The 21,700-nt window shown below is 41.3% G+C and overlaps 1 protein-coding gene across 1 annotated transcript in view; it reads right to left on the bottom strand.

Moving 5' to 3' along the window:
* Positions 1–18,145, bottom strand: part of akt3a (v-akt murine thymoma viral oncogene homolog 3a) — a 52,682-nt gene extending 34,537 nt beyond the window's left edge. Inside the window, exon 1 of the mRNA XM_041946883.1 lies at positions 17,830–18,145. Within this exon, the coding sequence (XP_041802817.1) occupies positions 17,830–17,875 (46 nt within the window). The 5' untranslated portion in view covers positions 17,876–18,145. The remainder of the gene's footprint in view (positions 1–17,829) is intronic.
* Positions 18,146–21,700: the final 3,555 nt, after the last annotated feature.

Raw genomic sequence — 21,700 nt, 5'->3', positions numbered from 1 at the left:
CACTCTGAGAATGAATCACATTATATTTACTAATTAACCTACATTATGGGGCAGGTTACTCCTCCCAAAACACGTGTAGGTCTATGCCTCATTTTCATTCCTATTTGAAGCCAATCAACACATTTGTTTATTCAAAATCATTTTTTCTTTCTAATGATACTGTATGTTCCCTTACACATGCTTATTGCCAATATATTGTGAAAAGAGGTAGAATTATGTTTTGAGGAGAGTATCTCTTTGATTTTTGTAAGACTGTGATATAATCACTGTAGAAAACAAACAAACAAACAAAAACCCATTGTGGTATACGTTTTACGTCTTATTACCCACCCTTAATGTACTGTACAGTTCAACTAAATTAAGTAGGTTACAAGTATCATCCTAAATGTTCTCTTGTAGGCTAAATTCAATGAAATGTATATCGCTAAAGCACAATGTAGCAGTATGGGTTTGCACCACCGAAACAACAGCAGCAGTCATACTGATTGGTGGGTTTGAGCTAAAATGGTTGGCTGGCTGCTTGAGCTGATCTCCTTATAGATGAAGGTCAATGCACCTCCAGACACAACAGAGTGGGGAGGGGGTTCATGTGTTTGTGTATGTGAGCATTAGCAGATGATGTAAAAGCTATTATGCATAGGGAGGAGGAGGAAGAAGAGAGATTAGCTGTACATAATAGGTAAAACAAGTGAGGGAAAGGTGGAGGTGACTGTGTGCAGCAGATAGGGCACTGGGGGTTAAGAAAGTGGTGAATTGTGTGGTAAGACGCTTGAGGAAGACATCTGTCTCAGAGTCTGTCCATGAGCTATAGAAGAACAGAATGCATGTTACAGAGCATCATAAGACTCTTTCAGTCACTCTTACTGGTCCAAAACAGTGTAAAGAGAAAAAGAAAGAAAAGACCTTTTGCACTTTTTGTACAGTCTATTTCATTGTGCATGTGTGTGTTTCTGCAGATATGGCTGTGTGTGTGACGCCGACACCAGCAGTTCTAACTCCAGCCCGCTCAGACGTCTTAAGGTGAATCCAGGCTCTTCAAAGACAATCCACTTACAGTGCATTAGTCTCATTACCACATCGGGACTGGACTGGTGTTAGTGTGTGTGTGCGCATCAGTGCTTTAAATACAGCAACCATCACTGACGACATAAAAGTGGTGCTGTGTTCTCCCTGTAAAAGTTCAGCAGGCATCTTTGCCACTTGTGTGATGATCACAGAAGACTAGAACAAGCAGGAAAAAAGATTTGAAGAATCAAAGAATTAAATTCAGTTTGAAGCTAGGGCTCCAGCTGGGTTTAAAGGTTTAGTGCTGGAGTAATTGTACAAGCCTATTGCTCAGTCTGTGAAATGAGACTACAGGCTGGAAATGAAGAGAACACTATAGTGAAGGATGAGGGAGAAGAGCAGGGCTGAACAGGGGACTAAATGAGAGAGCGAGAGAATGATGAGAGAGAGAAAGAGAGAAAGAAAAAGAGAGGGAGGCCTTGGTGTGTGCTGTTAAGGCTATGACAGTGACAGAGAGCTGGGACAGGGCAGGGCAGCCACAGGGCGGCCAGATTGAGTGGAAACCCATGGGAGTGTGGCCATCCCTTGGGGGCCACTAGGAGATTTCATCCAGCCAGCTGCACACAGCCAGATCCTCCTGGTAGACTATGCTGGATGCACACACACACATACACAGACACACACACACCAATGCAGGCTGCCCTGGTGCCCCTCTGCTCGCCCAGCTGGTACAGAGGGAGGCACATGCACAAACACTCGTACGCACACACTGGCAACATATTACACATTCACAATACAGCAACTACATAAAGGTGAAAACACCCCACTTTTTTCTATAAATGTCATTTTTCCTCTTGTCTTCCTGCTTGTTTCCTGCATATTCTTATAGTCATTTTTTCCTTCATTCCCCTCTTCTCCTGCAGTACCGCTACAGTCCAGTAGATGGTGGTGGCTCCCTGGACCATGGTGCCCACTGCTGTGACGCTGACACAGAGCTGGAGAGTGACTGACAGACACACAGCAGCCAAGATGCCTCACGTCCTAATCCCCCCCGCACAACACTGTGTGTGTGTGTGTAAAGTAGAGACACACACACACGCATATATATGCAGTATAAGAGATGGGGGCCATTTGTGTCAGTGGGGTGTGTAAGTGTGTGTATTTCTGCATGCCGGCATTCAGTCATCTTAAATCTGTATGTGTGTGTGTTTGTTCATGTGTGCTGTTAGGGAGGAGGCAGGGTCCGCTGCTTCCTAAAGTACCCTTGGATTAGTGCGGTGTTAGCATATTAGCATCTTAGCTGGAGGGCTGCTGCTCAACACCACCTGTGCCAGACAGGAGGCTGTGGCTTCTCTACCACCCACCCACCCACCCACACACACACACACACACACACACACACACACACACACACACACACACACACACACATAAAGTGGATGGGTGAAGGTCACTTAGCTACAGCAACTCTAAGCTTACTGTCTTAATTCATTACTGTAACTACTTTATCTGTCTCTTTACATGCAGTAAATTATAACAACAAAGTCACACTAAAATATAATCAACATCACCTTTTTTCAATATTCTAAATTCAAGTCCAGCAAGGTTTCTGTGACAGTTACTACGAAAAGGGAGAGATGGCCACATGTCACATGAAGAAGACTGCATAATGTCATTAGCCACATTAACCATAATGACTGAGAGATATAGTTGGCCAGAGGTGACTTCTGTGATTATAAGTAAGAATTATACCACTTAATTTCTCACTTTCTTGTGGTATAGTACTGTTACACTCTAGGAAGCCAGATCAGAATGCATTATAAGGCTGCTCTACTGACTTTAAAATTACTTAGCAGACATACGGTCTTTGCGGTTCAATACATGTAGGGTTTGATCTAAGATTATGAGTCATTTGGATGGACGAGGATGCCAGAAAGCAAAACATCGTGACAGATGCGCTGTCACCTTTCATAACTCATTTCTACAAATTGATGCCCTGTTTCAACATCAAACACCAACACAAAGAAAAAAAATACCCAACAAGGCTACTGAAATTTAGAGAGTGTACAACTAAAGTCAAGTTTTCCTCCTTAATGATGTAATTCAAAGTGTTTTGTGATGACACCTCTACCCTGTTTGCTGGTTTTCTGCTCTGTGCTCTTCTGTTTGCAGAGACCTGTCCTGTGAAGCAGGACAATTAGTGGCAAGAGACACACCTGGGCCCAGTATGACCTCCTGTACAGTACATAAGGCTGGGTCAGCCTCCATTCCAATAAGAACTATTCCTCATACATAAGAGCCTGGTGGCTTTCAAGATAACAGCCCATTTCTACTTATCCACCCATCACAATAATGGTACTTAAGACTCGCCATAGTGATTGGTTTGTATTATCCTGATTCATAGTTTGTTTGTCACAGAGAGCAGGGCTGTGACGGCTTCAACCATAGAAAAATTAGGCTAAAAACATACTGTATGAAACAAATGAAAAATAAACATAACAAACAAAATGATGGTCCTGTCCTTTATGCTAATAAAGTGAAAAAGGAATGAGACTAGCTATCAGATCGATTCTATTACAAATACATGTAGTTCAAAGAGTTAAACACATACTGTAGGCATTATTACTATCTTTTACCAGACAGGACAAACTCAGGTTTATGCCTAGATCATCTAAAGAATTTAACAATGCTCAGTTAGATTGTCTGTTTCCCCTTCATCCACACACATCCATCCACCCACACACACAAAAAGGCACAAACAACTATCAAGGCTTATCATGCCATTGAAACACAAAGACAGATCTTTTTGGATGTCATCTACCATGTCAAGAAGGTAAAAATACAATCCAAGCTAACCAAAAGCCCCTGCATTCATACCCTCAATAACATTAGGAATGCCATGCTGCTTGTGTTCAGAATGCAGTGGATCCAATGCGATTAAGAAAGGCACACACAGCCAATGAGCTGGCTAATCAAATTGCACTGATTGCTGGTATATTGCCTGTCTCTGTTCTCTCCTTTGGACGGCATTGTGTGTTGGCATAATTGATTTCTTCATTTATTTTACATCATTGAAGTTCGCATTAAATACAGTTTCTCTCCAAAACACTGTATACCATTTTCTAAATATAACTAGTTGAAATGAAATTTAAATCCAAAACAAAAACACATCATCTCTTAAACAGTAGGACCTGTTAAGGTGTCACCACTTTCAACCAAGGACATGTATTTTTTCATTTACAGTACTTTTAAGCAAAACAATTTGCAATTTTGTTCAACTATAAATAATATTGGTCACCTATTTTTGGTTTGTGGATATGTAAGAATAGTTCTGTTTACATCCTCACAGACTATGATAATAATGATGCCAAAAATAACTGCTCCTGACTGGCCATGAACCTCTTTTTTTCTTTCAGTAATTCTTATATCTATATTGTGCATTTATAATCAAACAGAGGAGTGGGTTTCTTTGACACATTTAAATCTGACATTCATATTCAAATTCTTATTATGTTCTTTTGCCTCATTGGCTGTAAAACCAGCCAGTCAGAAGAGTAGAGTAAGACAGCTGGACCAATCAGTCAATGAGACTAGCTGTCGATCAGAACAAGAAGGGGAGGGGCAGGAGACAGACACAGCTGTCTAACTGTTGCCTACAACCGACAGGCAGCAAGGAGTGTGTGCATGTGTGTGCTGGGGGGTGGGGTGGGGGGTGGGCTAGCCCAACCAGCCCAACCCTGTCCAGTTGAGCAGTGGTGAACAGGTGCAAAGCTGTATGCACGTGTGTGTCTGTGTGTGTGTGTGTGTGAGAGAGAGAGAGAGAGTCACTATTATTCCATTGTGGTTGGCTCTTTATTATTAATTCAGAAATGCTGGGCTGGGGCTGTGTGCAGCAGCTGGTGATACGTGTTCATGCGTGTGGTTGTGGTTGTGTGTGTGTGTGTGTGTGTGTGTGGATAACATAAGACCCCTCCTGGTCTTTTGTCAAGCCCCAAAACCCCTACTTTCCTAAAGCAGGGGAGAAGCATTGTGCTGCATGTCTCCCCTGTCTGTCTGTAAACTTATAAACATGCACACACACAGCATACTCTGTCAACACAAATACACACACACACACACACACATGCACACAAACAAGAGCACAATAGCCCCAGCCCAGCAGGCAAGAGTAAACAATATCAAGTACTATACCTCAGCTACTGTCAAGTGTAGCCCCACCAGCCCCCACTCCTGCCTTCCACTCACCCACACCCACACACACACACACACACACACACACACACACACACACACACACACACACACACACACACACACCAGCCACGCAAGTCATGCCTCATTCTAAAGGTTCCATTCATGTCTTGCACTGAAGGGCCGACAGTAAGTGCTCTCCACCTCACTAACTGCTGCTCTCTGCTCTCCCCTCTGTCCTGGCTACCTGTCTGTCTCTCCACCTGCCCAAGTATATGCCCATCTGTCCATCGGCGTGCAATCACGCTAGGCATGTTTGGAACCTAACCCTGTCTCAAACTCTGGATCGTTTACTCCCTAACTTTTGTTTGGTGAGTGCAATGCCAACAAGTAACCGCAGTGTGACACCTCTATTTGTTCTTGATTCCAAGCGATTCCAAGCATAAGGTTTGCTTGTGACACAACACATAGTTCTAACCAGAGGAATCACAGTTTTATGGATATAAAGAGACATGTGATAGGCTGCAGTTAATCATGCTTGTTAAGCAAAACATTGCAAAATGAAGCAAGGGCAAAACACAACCTCATCCAATTCCCTCACAATCAGTCATGCTTCATCACGCGTAACTGACATGCCTAAGTTACAGAGATTGGAATCATATTTGTCTTGGCTCATCTGCTGCTAAAATCCCTTCAGATGCCTCATGCATACAGTTTACCAAAAAACTGTCCAATAAAAGAGCTACTCGTAAGCTCAGATGAATTTCTGTTTGCTGTTTGCCTGCGTTTAGGCAGTGTAACTTCATGGACTGCTGTAGAGTTTGGACGAACAAAACCACAGTGTGACTGCAATTAGTGGCAATTAGTTCCTGTGACAGACAGCTCTACATGTCAGTCAATCCGCAACACTTTTCTCTCTCCTGCCCTGAGAGCTGTAACGTCTGTTTGTCTAAGAGGCTGTTTTTGACAATGTGTCCACCTCAGCTGGCCAGCATCAGCTGACAATTCAAAAGACACAAATATATGCGCTGTAATCAGTATAAAACATAAAGAAAGTAAAATGCCTTGTGAAAATAATCACTATGTTTATTTAACTGTATTAATCTTGTATTCTGTATTATTATTCCGCATTATTCTTTACAGTCAGGGCACAGAACATTGAATTAATCATATTCCCAATCAGGAGCTGAAAAAATTTAACTCTCAAAATGTTTTTAACTGAACGGCCAGACTAAATTCAATATTTCATCCAACCCATTATGCAGCTTAACACTAATGACAATAATGTGAAAATTCATAAAACATTGTGGGAAAATCAAGAGGCCAGCTGTAGACCAGATCCACTGCAGCCGTTATGGACTCAAGGACACTTGAGCTCTTGACAGGCTTATCATTTCATAGCGTGAACCTGGAACAGCCAGATGAAAGATGCTCTGCTTTGAAAGATGGTAATTACTAGTCTACTTGACAACAGGATAAAATCTCAATTTTACAAATATCAATATGTGTTTTATGAAAAATAATGATTTTTACAAGGCTATTTTCTGGTTATTTTCCAGGACAAAAAATGTACTGTGAAACTAACAAATGCACTAAATACTACTTCATAAGTAGTTATACATGCTACCTTCTTAAGATACAAAAAAATCTGCATTGTTGGTAAAATATAGTCAAGGATATATGTGAAACACCCATATATTGGTGCTCCCTGAACTCGCCTGCCTAGCCCTGAAAGATACTTAATGAGCAGGCCGTTTCCCAGGTCTATTCAAACTCGAGATATTGTGTAGAAACACTCAAACCACGGAGCAATATCTGAATATGGTGTTGGTCCTCTTTTCTTTTCTGTTCTCCCCCTCCAACACTTCTCATACAGCAGTCTGCCATTGAACCTCATGTTCCAGCCTCTACGCTGTGAGACATCTGCACCTCCCTCACTGTTTCTTTCTTTCTTTTCCATCTCATCTTTCCTCTGTACACACACACACACACACACACACACACACACAGAACTCTTTTCTTGACGACAGATGGCAAGTCAACAATTGTACAGCATCAGTCTCTCAAAACACAGACACACAACACACACAAACAAACACCACCTCCTTGTCCTCCTGTCCCTTTGTGCCCAATCCCCTGTCAGATGTCTTGATTTGTTTCTTACAGCTGAGTGTGTGCATTAGTGTGTGTGTGTGTCCCTCTTTACCTTGGTATATTAAGCACTAGTTTAATGAGAGCTTGGTGAGGTGCGGGCCCCAGCCCAGTGGACCATATGGGGGATATTTAGTCCCCTCAGAACATTGAGCCAAGTTTCGCTGACATGATTACCACTGCCGTCCGCTTCTCTACACTAGTGTCAGATTGGGAACGGGGAATTTTGTCATGGACAGCTAATTAATGACTGGAGATTGGCAACCAGAGACGGAGGAGGCTGAGGGAGGATGAAAAATTTTCTCACTGTTTGGTCTCTTATTCCTCTCAGTTTTTAATCAGGCTAACTAACCAAGGCTCTGTTAAACATGTATATACACAAAAAGGATATGCATGCAAGCACACATGCACACACATATGTTACGTAGTCACATTTTCTAGTTGGTTTAAAACAGACACACATTTGTCCTTCCTTTCTAAGAATATCCTAAAATTGTTCACATTTCACACACTTGTTTGTCTTGCATGTACACACTGCTGTCACTGTACATCTTTGTGAATGCATGTATTTATTCATGGCTCACATTTTCAGTGTGTCTGTGTGGCAAAGCAGGCTGAAGCTAGTGGCTTAGTTAATCCTGTCAGAGACAGATTACAGGTGGGAAGATATAAATAGACTGACTGTCCCTTTAACCTGGCCACTGTGACATCAGCGTGCAGCTCAACTATTAAGTCAGGCATAGCCGGAAGAAACTTAAACCAAACCACCAACGGCAGCACATTGTAGATATGTTACCACAACGACCAGATGTTTCAACAGGTTGTCACAGAACACAGGGTGTCATCTGTAGTGTACTCATTAAAAGAAATGACCATAACAGCTACACCTACCACCTTTACTGTTGTGAAAGTAAGATCATGGGTGCAATGGCACTATACGCTCCTTGACAATTTAACATATTATCTAACATTCATTCAATTACACTCATCAACTCTGCAGTGCTCTACGCTATTGGTAAATTATGACTAGCTGTCCAAAACATGTATAAAGACCCTAACATTTTAGTCAGGGAATGACATGCAGAAATTTTCTGTTAAAATAAATTTTTAAAAATATATGTCCCTTTGAAATGAATGTCATGTTATGTGTGTTATGCGTTACTGTGGTGTATCAATTGGATTGACAGCTACAAGTCAGTGTCAAAGGATTTCTCACAGAACCAAACTGACTGCGTGGTTAATGGATTCCTGAATCTTGGTTCACCTTAGCTCAACAGTTAAGCAAGGAGAGGAAGAGGCCAACTCTAAACTTGAGTAAGTGGCTCTGCTTTACATTAGCGATCACTGTGTCTTATCTGACAAGCATCAGACTGGGTAATCAAGTATCCGCAGTAGCCTCAAACAGCTGCTGTTACAGAGGTTGCTCTCCGGAACTGACGCTCTTTTCTACACATGAAGCAACACAGAGCTTTGTGCTACAGTAGCAAAGAGGAAAAAATGCATCAAGGATCCAACTGATGTTTCAGAGCAATAATGGTTGTCCAGTTGCCCTTGGCAACCAGATATAGACCACTGTCCACCATTATGGGTAGTGTGATCGCCCTTGTTCGAAACCACTTTTCCTGTGCCAAAAAATAAAAAAAGGATTAAGTAGAATTACCATCTTGCCTCGTGCCAACCAATCAAGTTGCAGTTTACATCTATGTCTGTCCAGATTCATATAATATATACAATGTTGACTATGAAACAATTTAGTTAAACGTATTAAGTATATTTTTAGGCTAAATAGAAGCCATCACTATATTGACATGTATGATTCCAGTGTATAATTTCCAATGAGAAACATGCTGCCTTCACTTAGAGACTATTCTTTCAGAGGAGTACAGAGGACTGATAGAGAGCTTCATCACATGGTGCAACGACTATCACCTGAAGCTAAATAGCAGCAAAACCAATGAGGTTGTGGTGAACTATAATGCTTCAAATATGAATTATGCTGCAAAGGAGCTACAAATTGTAAAACATGGATGCTTCACACAAATCTTCAACCCGACAGCACAGAAGATCTATACAATCAGCGCAGTTTCAAGGTGGACGCCCAAGATTAGTGTCACCAATTCAGTATTAGAGAGTTATGGTGTTGAAAAATGGTCAGAAAAGTGTTTTTGCAGAACACTATGCTGTCACAGTGAAATTGACCTTTGACCTGTTGGATATAATATATCAACATAATTTTATCCTATTAGACATTTATGTAAAATTATGTCAGAATTAGTATGTAAATTCTTGAGTTATGGCCAAAAACGCGTTTTGTGAGGTCACAGTTACCTTTGATCACCAAATTCAATTCATCCTTGAGTCAAAGTGGACTTTGGCCCTCCAGGCATTCCTGAGATACCATGTTAATGGGAATGGAACGGACATGAGATCAAAGTGATCTTGACTTTCGATCTATGACCAACAAAAAACTAATCAGTTCATCCTGAGTCCAAGTGAACGTTTGTGCCAAATTGGTGGAAATTCCCTCAATGTGTTTCTGCAATATTGCATTCACGACAAAGGGACAAACAATCCTAAAACATAATGTCTCTGGCCACAGCTATCCCTGGTGTGGAAGCATAAAAACATGATGCCCGACTCACTCTTTCTATACAATAATGTGCTCAGGTAAACAAAAGTTTAACAAGTTAAATTAAGTGAGCAATTAAAAATCACACAATCAGCATCACAGAATAACCCATAGAGTAACAGCATCACAGAATAAATCTGTGCCAAAATGCTAGCCAAACTGAGCCACTTGTTTCAAGGGACATTACATTTTCAGCGCTGACATATATAATAAATCTTATGTGGGATCATTATCACTTCAATTATAAACTACTACTGGAACAGTGATCACTCTGTAAGCAGCAGAGTGTAACTGATGCCCAGTTGTCAGCCTGGTAGGCATTTCTAAAACATGTTATTAGACTGTGCTGTTTCATATTATTTGATAAGGTGCTAAATTCGTGTATTTAATTATCTATGGTGCCCAATAGTGAAGAAACAGCAGGTTGGAACAGAAATCCACGAGCCCTCCATGTAGCATTTTCCAGAAACACATTGCATTATTTTGTATCTTTTGCACAGTCTTAGTAAAATTTCTCTACAGGAAAAGCTATGGATTATTATTTTAAGTGGTGATATGAGATCAAATGGTCAGTCTCTGGGGGACTCTGGGGTCCTTCTCCTGCCAGCCAACACTTACACTAGCTGTGAGCCACTAGACACTAATCTGTTGGCCTAAATCAGCAAAACCAACCCCCACTCTAACCTGCCTCCTCTAATCAGCCCAAGGCCTCCTCCAACCAGCCCATAATACCTGAAGAAGTTAGACTACACACTACCCCTCTGGTCTAATCTGTGTGTTACTACATTTAAACACAGAATCTGATTTCATTTTAAACCCAAATTGCTTTATCAAATAAGGACAGAGCTGCTGCAGCCAATGGATTGCCATGGAGCACAATAGAAAAATATAAAAATAGAAACAACTGCCTCGTAGCGATGAATAGAAACCAGTCGATGAAGAAATTGAGGTGGGCAAGAAACCAACGATTCACAGGGACTTCATAGAAATCATTATAGAAATCTCTGCCCTTAAATAACTGCCCTATAACAACACCTGATTGTCATGCTGTCGTATTCAGAAATGGAAATGAGTATGTGTTAAAAATATATGCAACAAGACAATAAACTGACGATTATAGAAATCCATAGCAAATCTAACAAGCTTAGTTTAATGATGATTTATAGTAAACTACCCAAAAAGGGATGGAGCATAAATTAGATACAATCTGCAATATGATATACAATGATTACTAATCAAGTAAACATGTATGATGCATAACATGTAAATAAGTTTTAATGAAGGAAAATACTTGAAATTGAAATGTTACATTTGGATGTTGACACTGATTGGTACTGTGATAATTATATGATCAATGAAGAGGATAATGAATAAATAATGCTAACAATAATAAGAACCTAGTAAAGTGTAAATGTGTGAATGCTTGAGCATGCATCCACCCAGCCAGTGATCAAATGTTTGAGGTGAGCACTTCCATGATTCTAAGATACAAACTAATCCCATTACTCAACCTCTCCTTCCTTCACCCCTTCTCTCTTCCTCTATCCACGTTTTCCCTCTGCACTGATCAGCACTCCATTCATTGATCCATTCATTCATTTATCCAAGGCTGCCTCACTCTACATTAGTTCATTCACTCACTCATCCATTAATCCATCTCTGCTTCCTATCGCTTACCACTCATCTGACTAAGGTTGCAGACTTAAGCAGCTTCAACCATATAGTTTGGAAACTGCATGTTATATTTTGTTTCTGAACACATTTACAGGTACATATACATTTAGGCAAAGTTAAAACCTGCATCATTCAAAACAGCAACGCGGAGTCAAAGTAAAGCCAGCACAGTTATAGTGTAGTTTGGTGGTAAAAATGTACACTGACACCTCTTCAAACCTGTCTCTGACTGGTTGTCAAAACTCATCTAAGAAACAGGTTTTTTTACTGTGAGGCTGCTCACTGCTGTTTAGTTTTGTACTGTGCGCTTAAGTTTTTATTCATCACATCCTCCAGTGTATGGACCAGATTTGTTGCCAGTAAGCATACACAACACCAGGAGATATTCTTGTCTGTTGTAGCCTAAATTAGGATAGGACAGGTGTATTTTTATATAAGATTCTTGCCTGATGCTGCTTCATTTTGAAGTTGAATTTGATTTCACGGCTTATTATCTCAATTTTCAACTTAATCACTTTGCAAAACAATAATATCATATCCCAACAGACAACCAAGGTGACACACTCTCTGCTGCCTGTCTGTACATGTTACCCATCTGTCTTTCATTCAGTGTCTGTACCCGCTAGTTGCAGGACTCTTCTGTATTGGCAAGTTGTCTGCCTCTGTTCTATGCTGGCTCTATCTGTCACAAACTATCTGTCTCTCCGCCTGTCGTTCCTGTGCTGTTTGTCTGTAGGCTCTGCAGACTAGTCTGTCTGTTTGCGCTGTGCTGTCGGTCTGTCTGACTGACTGTCTGGCTGACTGCCATTCTCTGCAGTGTAGAGTGAGTCATTCTTAGGACAATGGAGACAGTTTGTAAAGCCACACTGGAGCGTACACTTCCTCCGGATGTGCAAGAGGATGCCATTCATAACAAAGCCTGCACTGTCTGCCTGTCTGCTACTGCCCTGTATGTGCATGTGAGTTTGAGGAACAGAGGGGACAGAAATAGGAGTACAGGGAGATGGAAGGAGATACATGGATAGATAGAAACAGACGGTGAATTGCATTAAAAAGGGTGAGTTGTGTAGACAGGCTCTACAGCAGAGGCAGGACAGAGGAGGAGGAGGAGGAGGAGGAGAGGAGAGTAGAAGGGCGACACAGCAGACAGTGGCGGCGGCAACAGCAGCAGCAGCGGCTGGTGATTGATATCAGAGATCTGGCACTGCCACCTGATCCAGCCAGCCAGCCTCCAGCAACATTGAACTCACTGAACCCAATGAGCCAAGATGGCTGCCTCACTGCACTGCACCCAATGAACCCCACAGCAGTCTAACGTATACAGTATAGCACAAACAGTTCTCAAACGAAAGAAGTAGTAGTGATGGAGAGTTCAGAGGCAAGAGTATAAAAGAGTACAGGTAAGTTGCTTCACATTTGAGCTTGATGTCTCTCATACAATCATGCCAAGATGCATGATGCAGGGAAAGGCTGGGACAGGTAAAAGGATTTTCATATAAAGGGAGACATTGGATATCTAAAAGAGCCACTTCCTAATTGCCTCAACTGTGAACAGAATTCTGCATATCATTGACGCGATTTGCAAATGAACAAGGTAAAGATATGAGGAGCAAGGGCAACAAAAATCAATAATAATAACTTCCAATGCAGCCAAATTACTCCAAATTACTGAGATGCTGATTCTAATATTATTAGATGACTGTGTTTGATGAAATATGGGAGATTATTTGTAGTGGAATTTCTAGTATGTACATGGCATTTGATTATAGTCTTGTGCCAAGAGGGCTTTGGAACTCAAACATATTTGAAGACTTTTCTGAGCTACCACAGAAGCATTGTTGTAACTTGCACTTAACATTGAGTGAAACTCAACTACTAGTAATATCTTTAACATCTATAATGGGATGAACAGGAAGCAGACTTAAAAATAAAATTCTGAACATGTAAGAAACACTTGGACTTACTATCTTAATAAGTGCAACTGTAGAAAAAAGGACAATCCATTATCAAAGCCTTGTGACTTCAACACATAGGCTTGGTCTTTCATTTTCAAATAAAAAGGGAAAAGGAAGAGTACGTACAACATCCTCTTAACTTTGTGTGTGTGATTGCTCAAACCCTCCTGGGAGACAAAGAATCATTGATCTAAGAGCATTTTTCAAAAGTGAATCAGTACTTGTTTCACTTTGACATAGCCCTATCTCATCTGATTAGCAGCTTCGCAAAGAAACACTTCTGGGGGACAGAAAATGTCAGAGAAAAGATGATGGTGTTCTCCCCGTCTCTCTCCTTCAGTTTTTCTCCTCCCTTCTGGCCATCTGTTGTGCTGACTGCAGTGTGGGCTGGTGCTGGTGGAGGTAACAGTATCCTCGAATACAGTGACTGACTGTGACCTCTGTGGCCTCACATGGGCTGACAGAAGGTAAACTCCTGGCCTGGGCGGAAATGAAGTGGGGTTCACTTTGGATTCAGATGTTTAAGGTGCAGTACAACAGCCTTGTGTCTTCTGTCGACAAAAATGCACCATTCAACACAACACAACATCCTTGCAAGGCTACACCTGTAGCTCACATGTATCGACCAGATTTTCTATCGTCATTCAAAGTATCTTTTTAATCATTTAGTCGTTAAGAAAAGAAAAGAACACCATGTTCCCAAGCACTGGTTGTTTTTGGTTTACTTGCAAATCTTTTTCCTATATATCTGACTCTGTGACAGACTCTGGTATTTATCCACTGTTCATTATTTCCACAGATAAATAAGTGATGCAGCCAAATGCACTCCCGACTCTGATTTAATGAAAGGAGGAAGGAAATCATCACCATGATAGTGAGCAAGTGAGTACTGAAAGGCTTGGTCATCTGAGGACATACTGTACCGTACTTTGCAGCGGTGCTGTTACTGAGGTTTGCTGCTATGCTTTTGTTACTTACAGGCATTTTACTGCTTTATATTACAATTATTTGTATCATCTGTTCTGGTTTTGTGTTCTATCTCTCATCAATCTTTTATAACATGTGAGACACTTAATATTTTAGGTTGCTTGATTGACTGAAGGGAGGAGGGAATCAAAAGGATCACCCTAAAGCTTTTATATTGTTGCAGTGCATTTTTGTAGCCCAGAGCAATGCCTTTATTCCTTCCTTCTTTCTTTCCATTCTGTGTTAATGTTTGCTACTGACAATCTTGCTGCCACTGACATGTGTAAGTTGATCAGTGCGTTTTCAGTGTGTGTTTATGTGTGGCACTGTGCTGTACATGTCTGTCATGTTTGACCAGTTATTCCAATGGTAAGTGGCTTGTCAAACCAAAGCTGCACACTCATAGATACACACAGATCCTTCATAAAACATGCAGAGAGGCGAGCATCCCCATGAGGGTGCATGAGCAAGAAGTCATCACCAATACTTTGTGCTATGAATGGGAAACACTTTCTTTCAATCAATCAACCAACCAATCATTCCAATGTACTGCCGGCCCCATTAGTCAGGCCACAAACGAGTAAAAAGAAGTTACGAGTATAAAAAATACATTTACAAATATTCAAAAACAACCATCTCATGAAATCCTCATTATCACTATCAATTACCCATTCTGGTCTAATTATGGTAAAATAAATGCCCACACCAAGTCGCCACAACTGTTATCCAATCTACACATGCATTGACACACTGTGCTGAAGGATATATGGGAACCACTCTAAAATCTCTGCACAAGCTGTATTTTGTACAGGGGCGAACAGTAAAGTCCTGAACAACCAGACCGTCATGTCAGAAGAGCACATATGAAATTTATGTACAAGTGTGTTGCCAAGAGAATAAAATTTACAACAATGTCGTAATAAATCTCTGCCGTGCATTAAGTTGTCTATAAAATGATCACCTGACAGTGTACTTTAAGAAAAACCTCTGCGTAGGTAGAACTGGGAAAAACTAAAAACTAATTTTCTATAATCATAAAACTCATCATTAAATTACTTTCTTTGGCAACAAAACTACACCATATTAGAAGCATATACTTAACAGCTGTTGTAGACCAGAACTGCAGGAAGAAAATATAACCAATACACCGAACATAGAAAGAGAAATTATGAGATAACTAAAAACACAAATTGTTATAACAAGCATTTACCTGCATACAGAAACAAGAATGCAGATATTGTAATACTGACTTATGGCATTACTCTCATGAAAATACCCACAACTCATCTAACCTATGAGGCTAATAGGCCTATGGTATAAGTGGCCAACAATACACAAGAACTAACCAGTTATTTAGGTACTCCTCTGATGCTTATTTTATCAAATAAACCTTTCTCATGATTAAATTAATTACAAGCCTTAGACATTTTATTCGACTTTTTTACTCTGTTCTTTTTCCATGGGCCAGTTTTTCTTTCTTATCTTCTGGTCATTCAGTCACTGTGTCACTGTCTTCATGCCTCTCAATTCAAAACAAAACAGACTTAAAAAGTACAGGCCCTTCCAGACAGTCAAAACACAACTGAATGCATTCTTATTTGTGTGTGTGTGTGTGTGTGTGTGTGTGTGTGTGTGTGTGTGTAGAGGTTTCACTACCTTTCTCGGTCTCTCTTGCCGTTTCATTTCAATAAAAAGCAGTCTAATGACTAAGGCTGCAGTCTTTGCTGTATCACGACCTGGACAGTGAGTCAGCACCCTGACCCTGCTTCTCTTCACACACACAAACACAGACAATGATTTAGCATATGATGCAGACAAACATTCATATTCCTGACACAAACAAACACCCCCCCTTCCCTACAACCTCTAGCTGTGTCTCTCTCACACACTGACGAACGCTGGTATCGCTGCGTCGTGACTGGGGGCGATGTGTTCCTCTTAATATGCACAGACGACTGTCTGAGGATCACACTGGCATGCTGGCATACATAGACATAAACTCTCCCCTCTACTTCAGCAATATAGAGTGTGTACTGTATTTGGCCATGTATGTGTGACACAGTGAAAGAGAGCATCCACTCCATGTAGTGAGGAGCACTCAGCTGTCCAACATGTTCTCCTGCAGTGCCATAGTGTTAGCCTACATTACCCAGAAGCCTGCTGTCTGTTTTGTAGCCATGTCACTTCCCGTTCAACAGTTTGTGTTACACATTCCTAGACACCATCACATAGTCAGGGGGATGATGCTCATTGGACTAAAAGTCTGGAAATCCCCCTTGTTCTATCCCTGAGGCTCTCTCCCTAAAATGTACATGCACATTCATATACACATACAGTTGTTCCTGGAGGAATCAGCATCAACAGATACATAACCCCTGAAAATCCTGGTTTTGGGGGCAATCTTTAATATGTTAGAAAAAGTGTCCTAAAGTGGCTGACGCTCAACACTGCAGTCATCACAGAGCTACTGTAAATCACTTTTTGACTATTTGTGGTTCACTTTGGCCTGTTTAGAAATTACTTTTCACCTGTTGCAGGAACCAGGCACTGAACATAAGCCGTGACTGTTTGAGAAAAGAGAAGTACTATCTTGGCTACATGCTCTAAAACTGTTACAATCTTTTTTCCTATTTCTCATTCAGTTAGTAGTAAGCAGGATGTGTTGTCAGCACCCCCCTTGACTCCACCCCAACCAAGCCCTCAACCCCATGTCATATGACTCTTGAGTGACACCATTCAGGATTTTTTACGACTTAAGACACAACTATGTCAAATAGTACCTCAGAGAGACAGAACTAACTTGATTTCATAGACTAGTAGACACACTGGCCTGACAGAACACTATGCACCAGCAGTGTAACTACGGGCCTGGTAGATGTTATTAACTGCACACACACACACATACACACACACATACATATGCACACAAATACATGCACATAGCCATGCAGACATTATTTTTCAGACACAACCTGACTGAAGCACATAGAAGCTTAGCAAACAAACAGCCAGCCAAGCTTATAATAAAGAGACACATCCCTGTGGGGGGAAAACGCACATACGTATACACTCGCACACTAGATAATCAGACATCCATGTGATCACACACACACACTCAATCGCAAACACTCACATCCTCCCACCAGCACATGTGGACCGGCACGGCCAGGCCCTCAGTCTAGACAAGAGGCAGAGAAGGAGAGGAAACAGAGGTAGAGAGGAGGGGAGTAGAATAAGAGAGGTACTGGATGTACTTACCCCGTTTCTGGAGCCATCCCTCTCTAACGATGGTGACATCGCTCATGGTTCCTTCACGCCGAGTCTGATGCCGCTACACGCCTGCTCCACAGAGAGAGAGAGAGGGAGGAGGGGAGGAGAGGAGGAGAGGAGAGAAAGAGAGGGAGAGGAGGAGAGGAGGAGAGGAGGGGGGGGCCGGCTCTCCCAGCCTCCGCGTCACTCTCCCTCCCTTCCTTTCCCGTTCACCCTCTTGTTCGCGCAGTCTCCCTCTCAGACACACACACACAAACACGCGGTGTGTATCTGTACGCCTGTGTGTCGTTTTGCTTCCTGTTGTGGCTTATCTCCCTGCCTCCCTCCCTTCTTCGTCTTCTTCTCCCCCTCCTCCTCCACCACCTCCTCCTCCTCCTCTCTCGTTCCCTCTCCAGACCTTCCTCCTCACCAGCAGTGACTCAGCCTGGAAGGAAGTGAAAGGAGAAAAAAAAATAAAGAAAAAAGAAGGCATGGATTTATTTTTCTCCTCCTCTGCTGCTCCCTCTCTCCCCTCTACCCCACCAAAGCCTTTTCATACAATCTGACAAGACAAACAACTAGTTATTGTGAGGACAAATGCACCCTCTGCTCTACCCGCACCCAGTTCCCCTTTCAATTGCTAACACTCTCTGTGATAAACTGGAAAAAATGATTGCAGAGCTCTTGATGAAGCAAAAACTGACCTTGATTGCCAAACAAATATCCCTGAGCTCTACCTCTCATTCATTCATACATCTTTTTTGTTCTGGTGAGCAGAAGGCGCTGTGTGCAAAAACGAGTCTACCTTTCTGTGCTTGCCGTATTTCTGCATGTCAAATTATTTTGTCAACATGTGTGTACGTGTGTGCGTGTAGGCGAATTTGTCTGTCTGTACGTGGGAGGTGGGAGAGCATCTCAGGACTGTGGAATAGAGCTTGGCTATAAATAGCAACAACGGCAGTTAGGGATGCTCTCACACTCTCTTACTCTCTGCCCAAATCTCTGCACCTCTCTGTCGTCTCACTCCCGCTCTCCCCCGCCTCTCTCTCTCTGCATAGCTGCCGCGTTCACCTCAAATGCACTCTACTACACTGTATTACACAACGCGCAACAACACTACGCTGCTCAGCTTGAATGGAGATCAGCACTACGGCGGCTAGGCTAGCAATGGTAGCCATCTAACTGGAGATCAGTATTCAGATCAGCTAGTGTCTGCACTGCTGCCGACACTTGGAGGGACTGCAGCGTCATAACAAAGGCTGGGAGAAACCCACAGACGCACTCACACACACCCTACCCGGAGACTTTTTTTTTTAATGTTGAGGCAGCAGAATAGTGACCAATCTGAAACCAGACGAACAAAGGCAGACTAATATATCAAAGGTCTTGGTCACAATGGCTGCTACAGTGCTCAGCTCAGGCTTTCACTTACAGTATGGTATCAGCTTCATCAGATTTTACATTTTTGTCCCTATCATATCCTCATTGGCCAAAACGACGCATAGATTTGTCCCCATCCCATCTCTGGTACAAAAGTTTTAGTACACTCAAATTAAAGAAATGTTTGATCTCTCTGATAAGGATTATTTAATCCCAAACTGCCAGGAAATTGTCAATGAAAAAAAAAGTCAGTCAAATTAAAATGTACAACTATGCTAGAATTAACAAGAGATGAAACACAGGCCACCAATGGTGTTATTACTTTGATGGGGACTTTTAAAGCAACCAATAAACTGAGGATGCAACAACTGATTATGAGATTACTGATTCAATCAAATAATTGCTTAGGTCATTAATAGAAAAAAAATACCCTTGCTGGTTTCAAGTTTTATATACTTTAATTTCATATTTTTGGGGCTTTGGACTTTTAGTTGGACAAAACTTATTATATAAGGATACCTTGTACTCTGGGAAATTATGTTGGACTGGCATTTATAGCCTAACATGAATCAATAGGCAGATCAACATTTTGCATGTTTTAATATTTTACCACACTGTATTACAGTGGATGTAATAATTATGAGTCTGTGTAGCAATCAAATTGTTTTGGTGCCAACCACAATACCCCTCAAATGTCTACATAGTATAGAGAACTATTGAAAGACACCATCAAATCTCTAATCAGACTTTCTTATTCATTGATCCAGATTTATATCAATTTGACCAGTTTTAGACTATTATATTTAGGGAAAGGTCTTACACTACAGATTGTATCTAGACCACAGTAAATATTTAATATATTTTGTCTTTTTTGCTAAATTAAATAAGGGTGCTGTAAAAACATGTTTATATTTGTCAAACTAAGATAAGGTATAAGGTAAAAAGCAAAAATATTGTATAAACATTGTTTATATTGGTACAGAAACTTGGCTGTCATATTAGCGCTGATTTAGAAAAAAAAATGTATGATACCCAGCTCTAGTAATTATATCCAAGGGAATTGAATCCTTTTTATGGGCACATTACAATGGATTAAGCTTTAAGACTAGAGTGTAATTCAATAAAGCTTCAGTTAGGAGGAGAGGAGAGGAGAGGAGAGGAGAGGAGAGGAGAATGTCCAGACAGTGGCAACCCCTTGTCACCAGGGCAGCTGTTGCTATGGAGATATCCACTGGCATGATGAACAAAACCATGCCAAGGGAAGCACCTGCCAGACAGCATTTACTTCTTGATATTTCATTCCAGAGGCAACAACAAGGACAACAGAAATGACAAGGAAAGGGAGAGGGTGAGAAAAGAAACACTGAAACATAGGAAATAGCAACTGAAATGAAAAGATAGAAAGAGAGCTAGGGAAAAATCTAAGTAGAGGGCAGGGACCAGACAGCCAGCTGTCATTATTCAGTCTAGATGTGTCAAGCAACACTGCAGGCCAATAAAGAATGGCAACTGGAAAAAAACTGATACAATCAAAACACAGCTCCGACACACATTAAGCATGACTACTACTTTGCCCTTTGCATTAGCTATTATTACACTGCTCATCCAATCCTTGGTTTCTGCCAACACTGCAGTGGTAAAGAGGAGCAAAACATTAAATAATCATTTAGAGTGGCATTTGACTACATCACAACATCCTCTCTAACAGGTCACCAACAAATCTGACAGACATTATAAGCTCTTTTCCTTGTCCTAAAACGACCACACCGGAGGTATACAGACCCCAATAACTTCCAACCATTCTCCAAGGGAGGGTTGCTAAATGATTTGATTGATTTCCTAGGTGCCCACAAACTCTTGAAAAGACTAACAATTCACATTATCAAATCTGTTTCTGGAACTACATTACTACATATTATATAATTCTGATATACAGTAAATGGAGCAGAATAAGTTTTCACTGTGGTGGATTACTTGTCTCAAGTCTCTGCATGCAGATTTTTATACAGTACTATGAATCATCAACTGAAACCTTGGTGGTGGAGAATCACCTATAAACCTGTGGAATTAGGGTTGTGCAATCATGTGAGAATAGAAAAACATCTGTAGTTTCATACTATGCTCATTTATTTCAGTGTGTTGCAAATCACACACATCTCTGTAATATTTTTGTCATTTGCATGACGTTTGCATTCCTCCACATGGTATGGATGCAGGCAGGACATTTGCATGAAGGGAATACAAACAAACATTGAGGAAAGTGAACATGACATAGACTGAGGAAATTCCAAACAGGAAAGGGATTCCAACAAACCAAGCCAAGACAAAACAAGGAGCTCCTCCCTAAAATAGGGGCTCCTTCTGTCGCATGGACGTGGTTTAGGTATGGGAAGTCTGACATGGAGCAGAAAATGTCCCCACAACAGACTCAAATGATATTATTATATTTGTTGGGGGGGGGGGGGGGGGGGGGGGGGGGGTGCACATTCCAATTCATTTG

The sequence above is a fragment of the Chelmon rostratus genome, chromosome 11 (genome assembly GCF_017976325.1).
Source record: "Chelmon rostratus isolate fCheRos1 chromosome 11, fCheRos1.pri, whole genome shotgun sequence".
NCBI lineage: Eukaryota > Metazoa > Chordata > Actinopteri > Chaetodontiformes > Chaetodontidae > Chelmon > Chelmon rostratus.
Note: the sequence above shows the minus strand (reverse complement) of the source record. Positions and strands in the feature narration are given on the sequence as shown.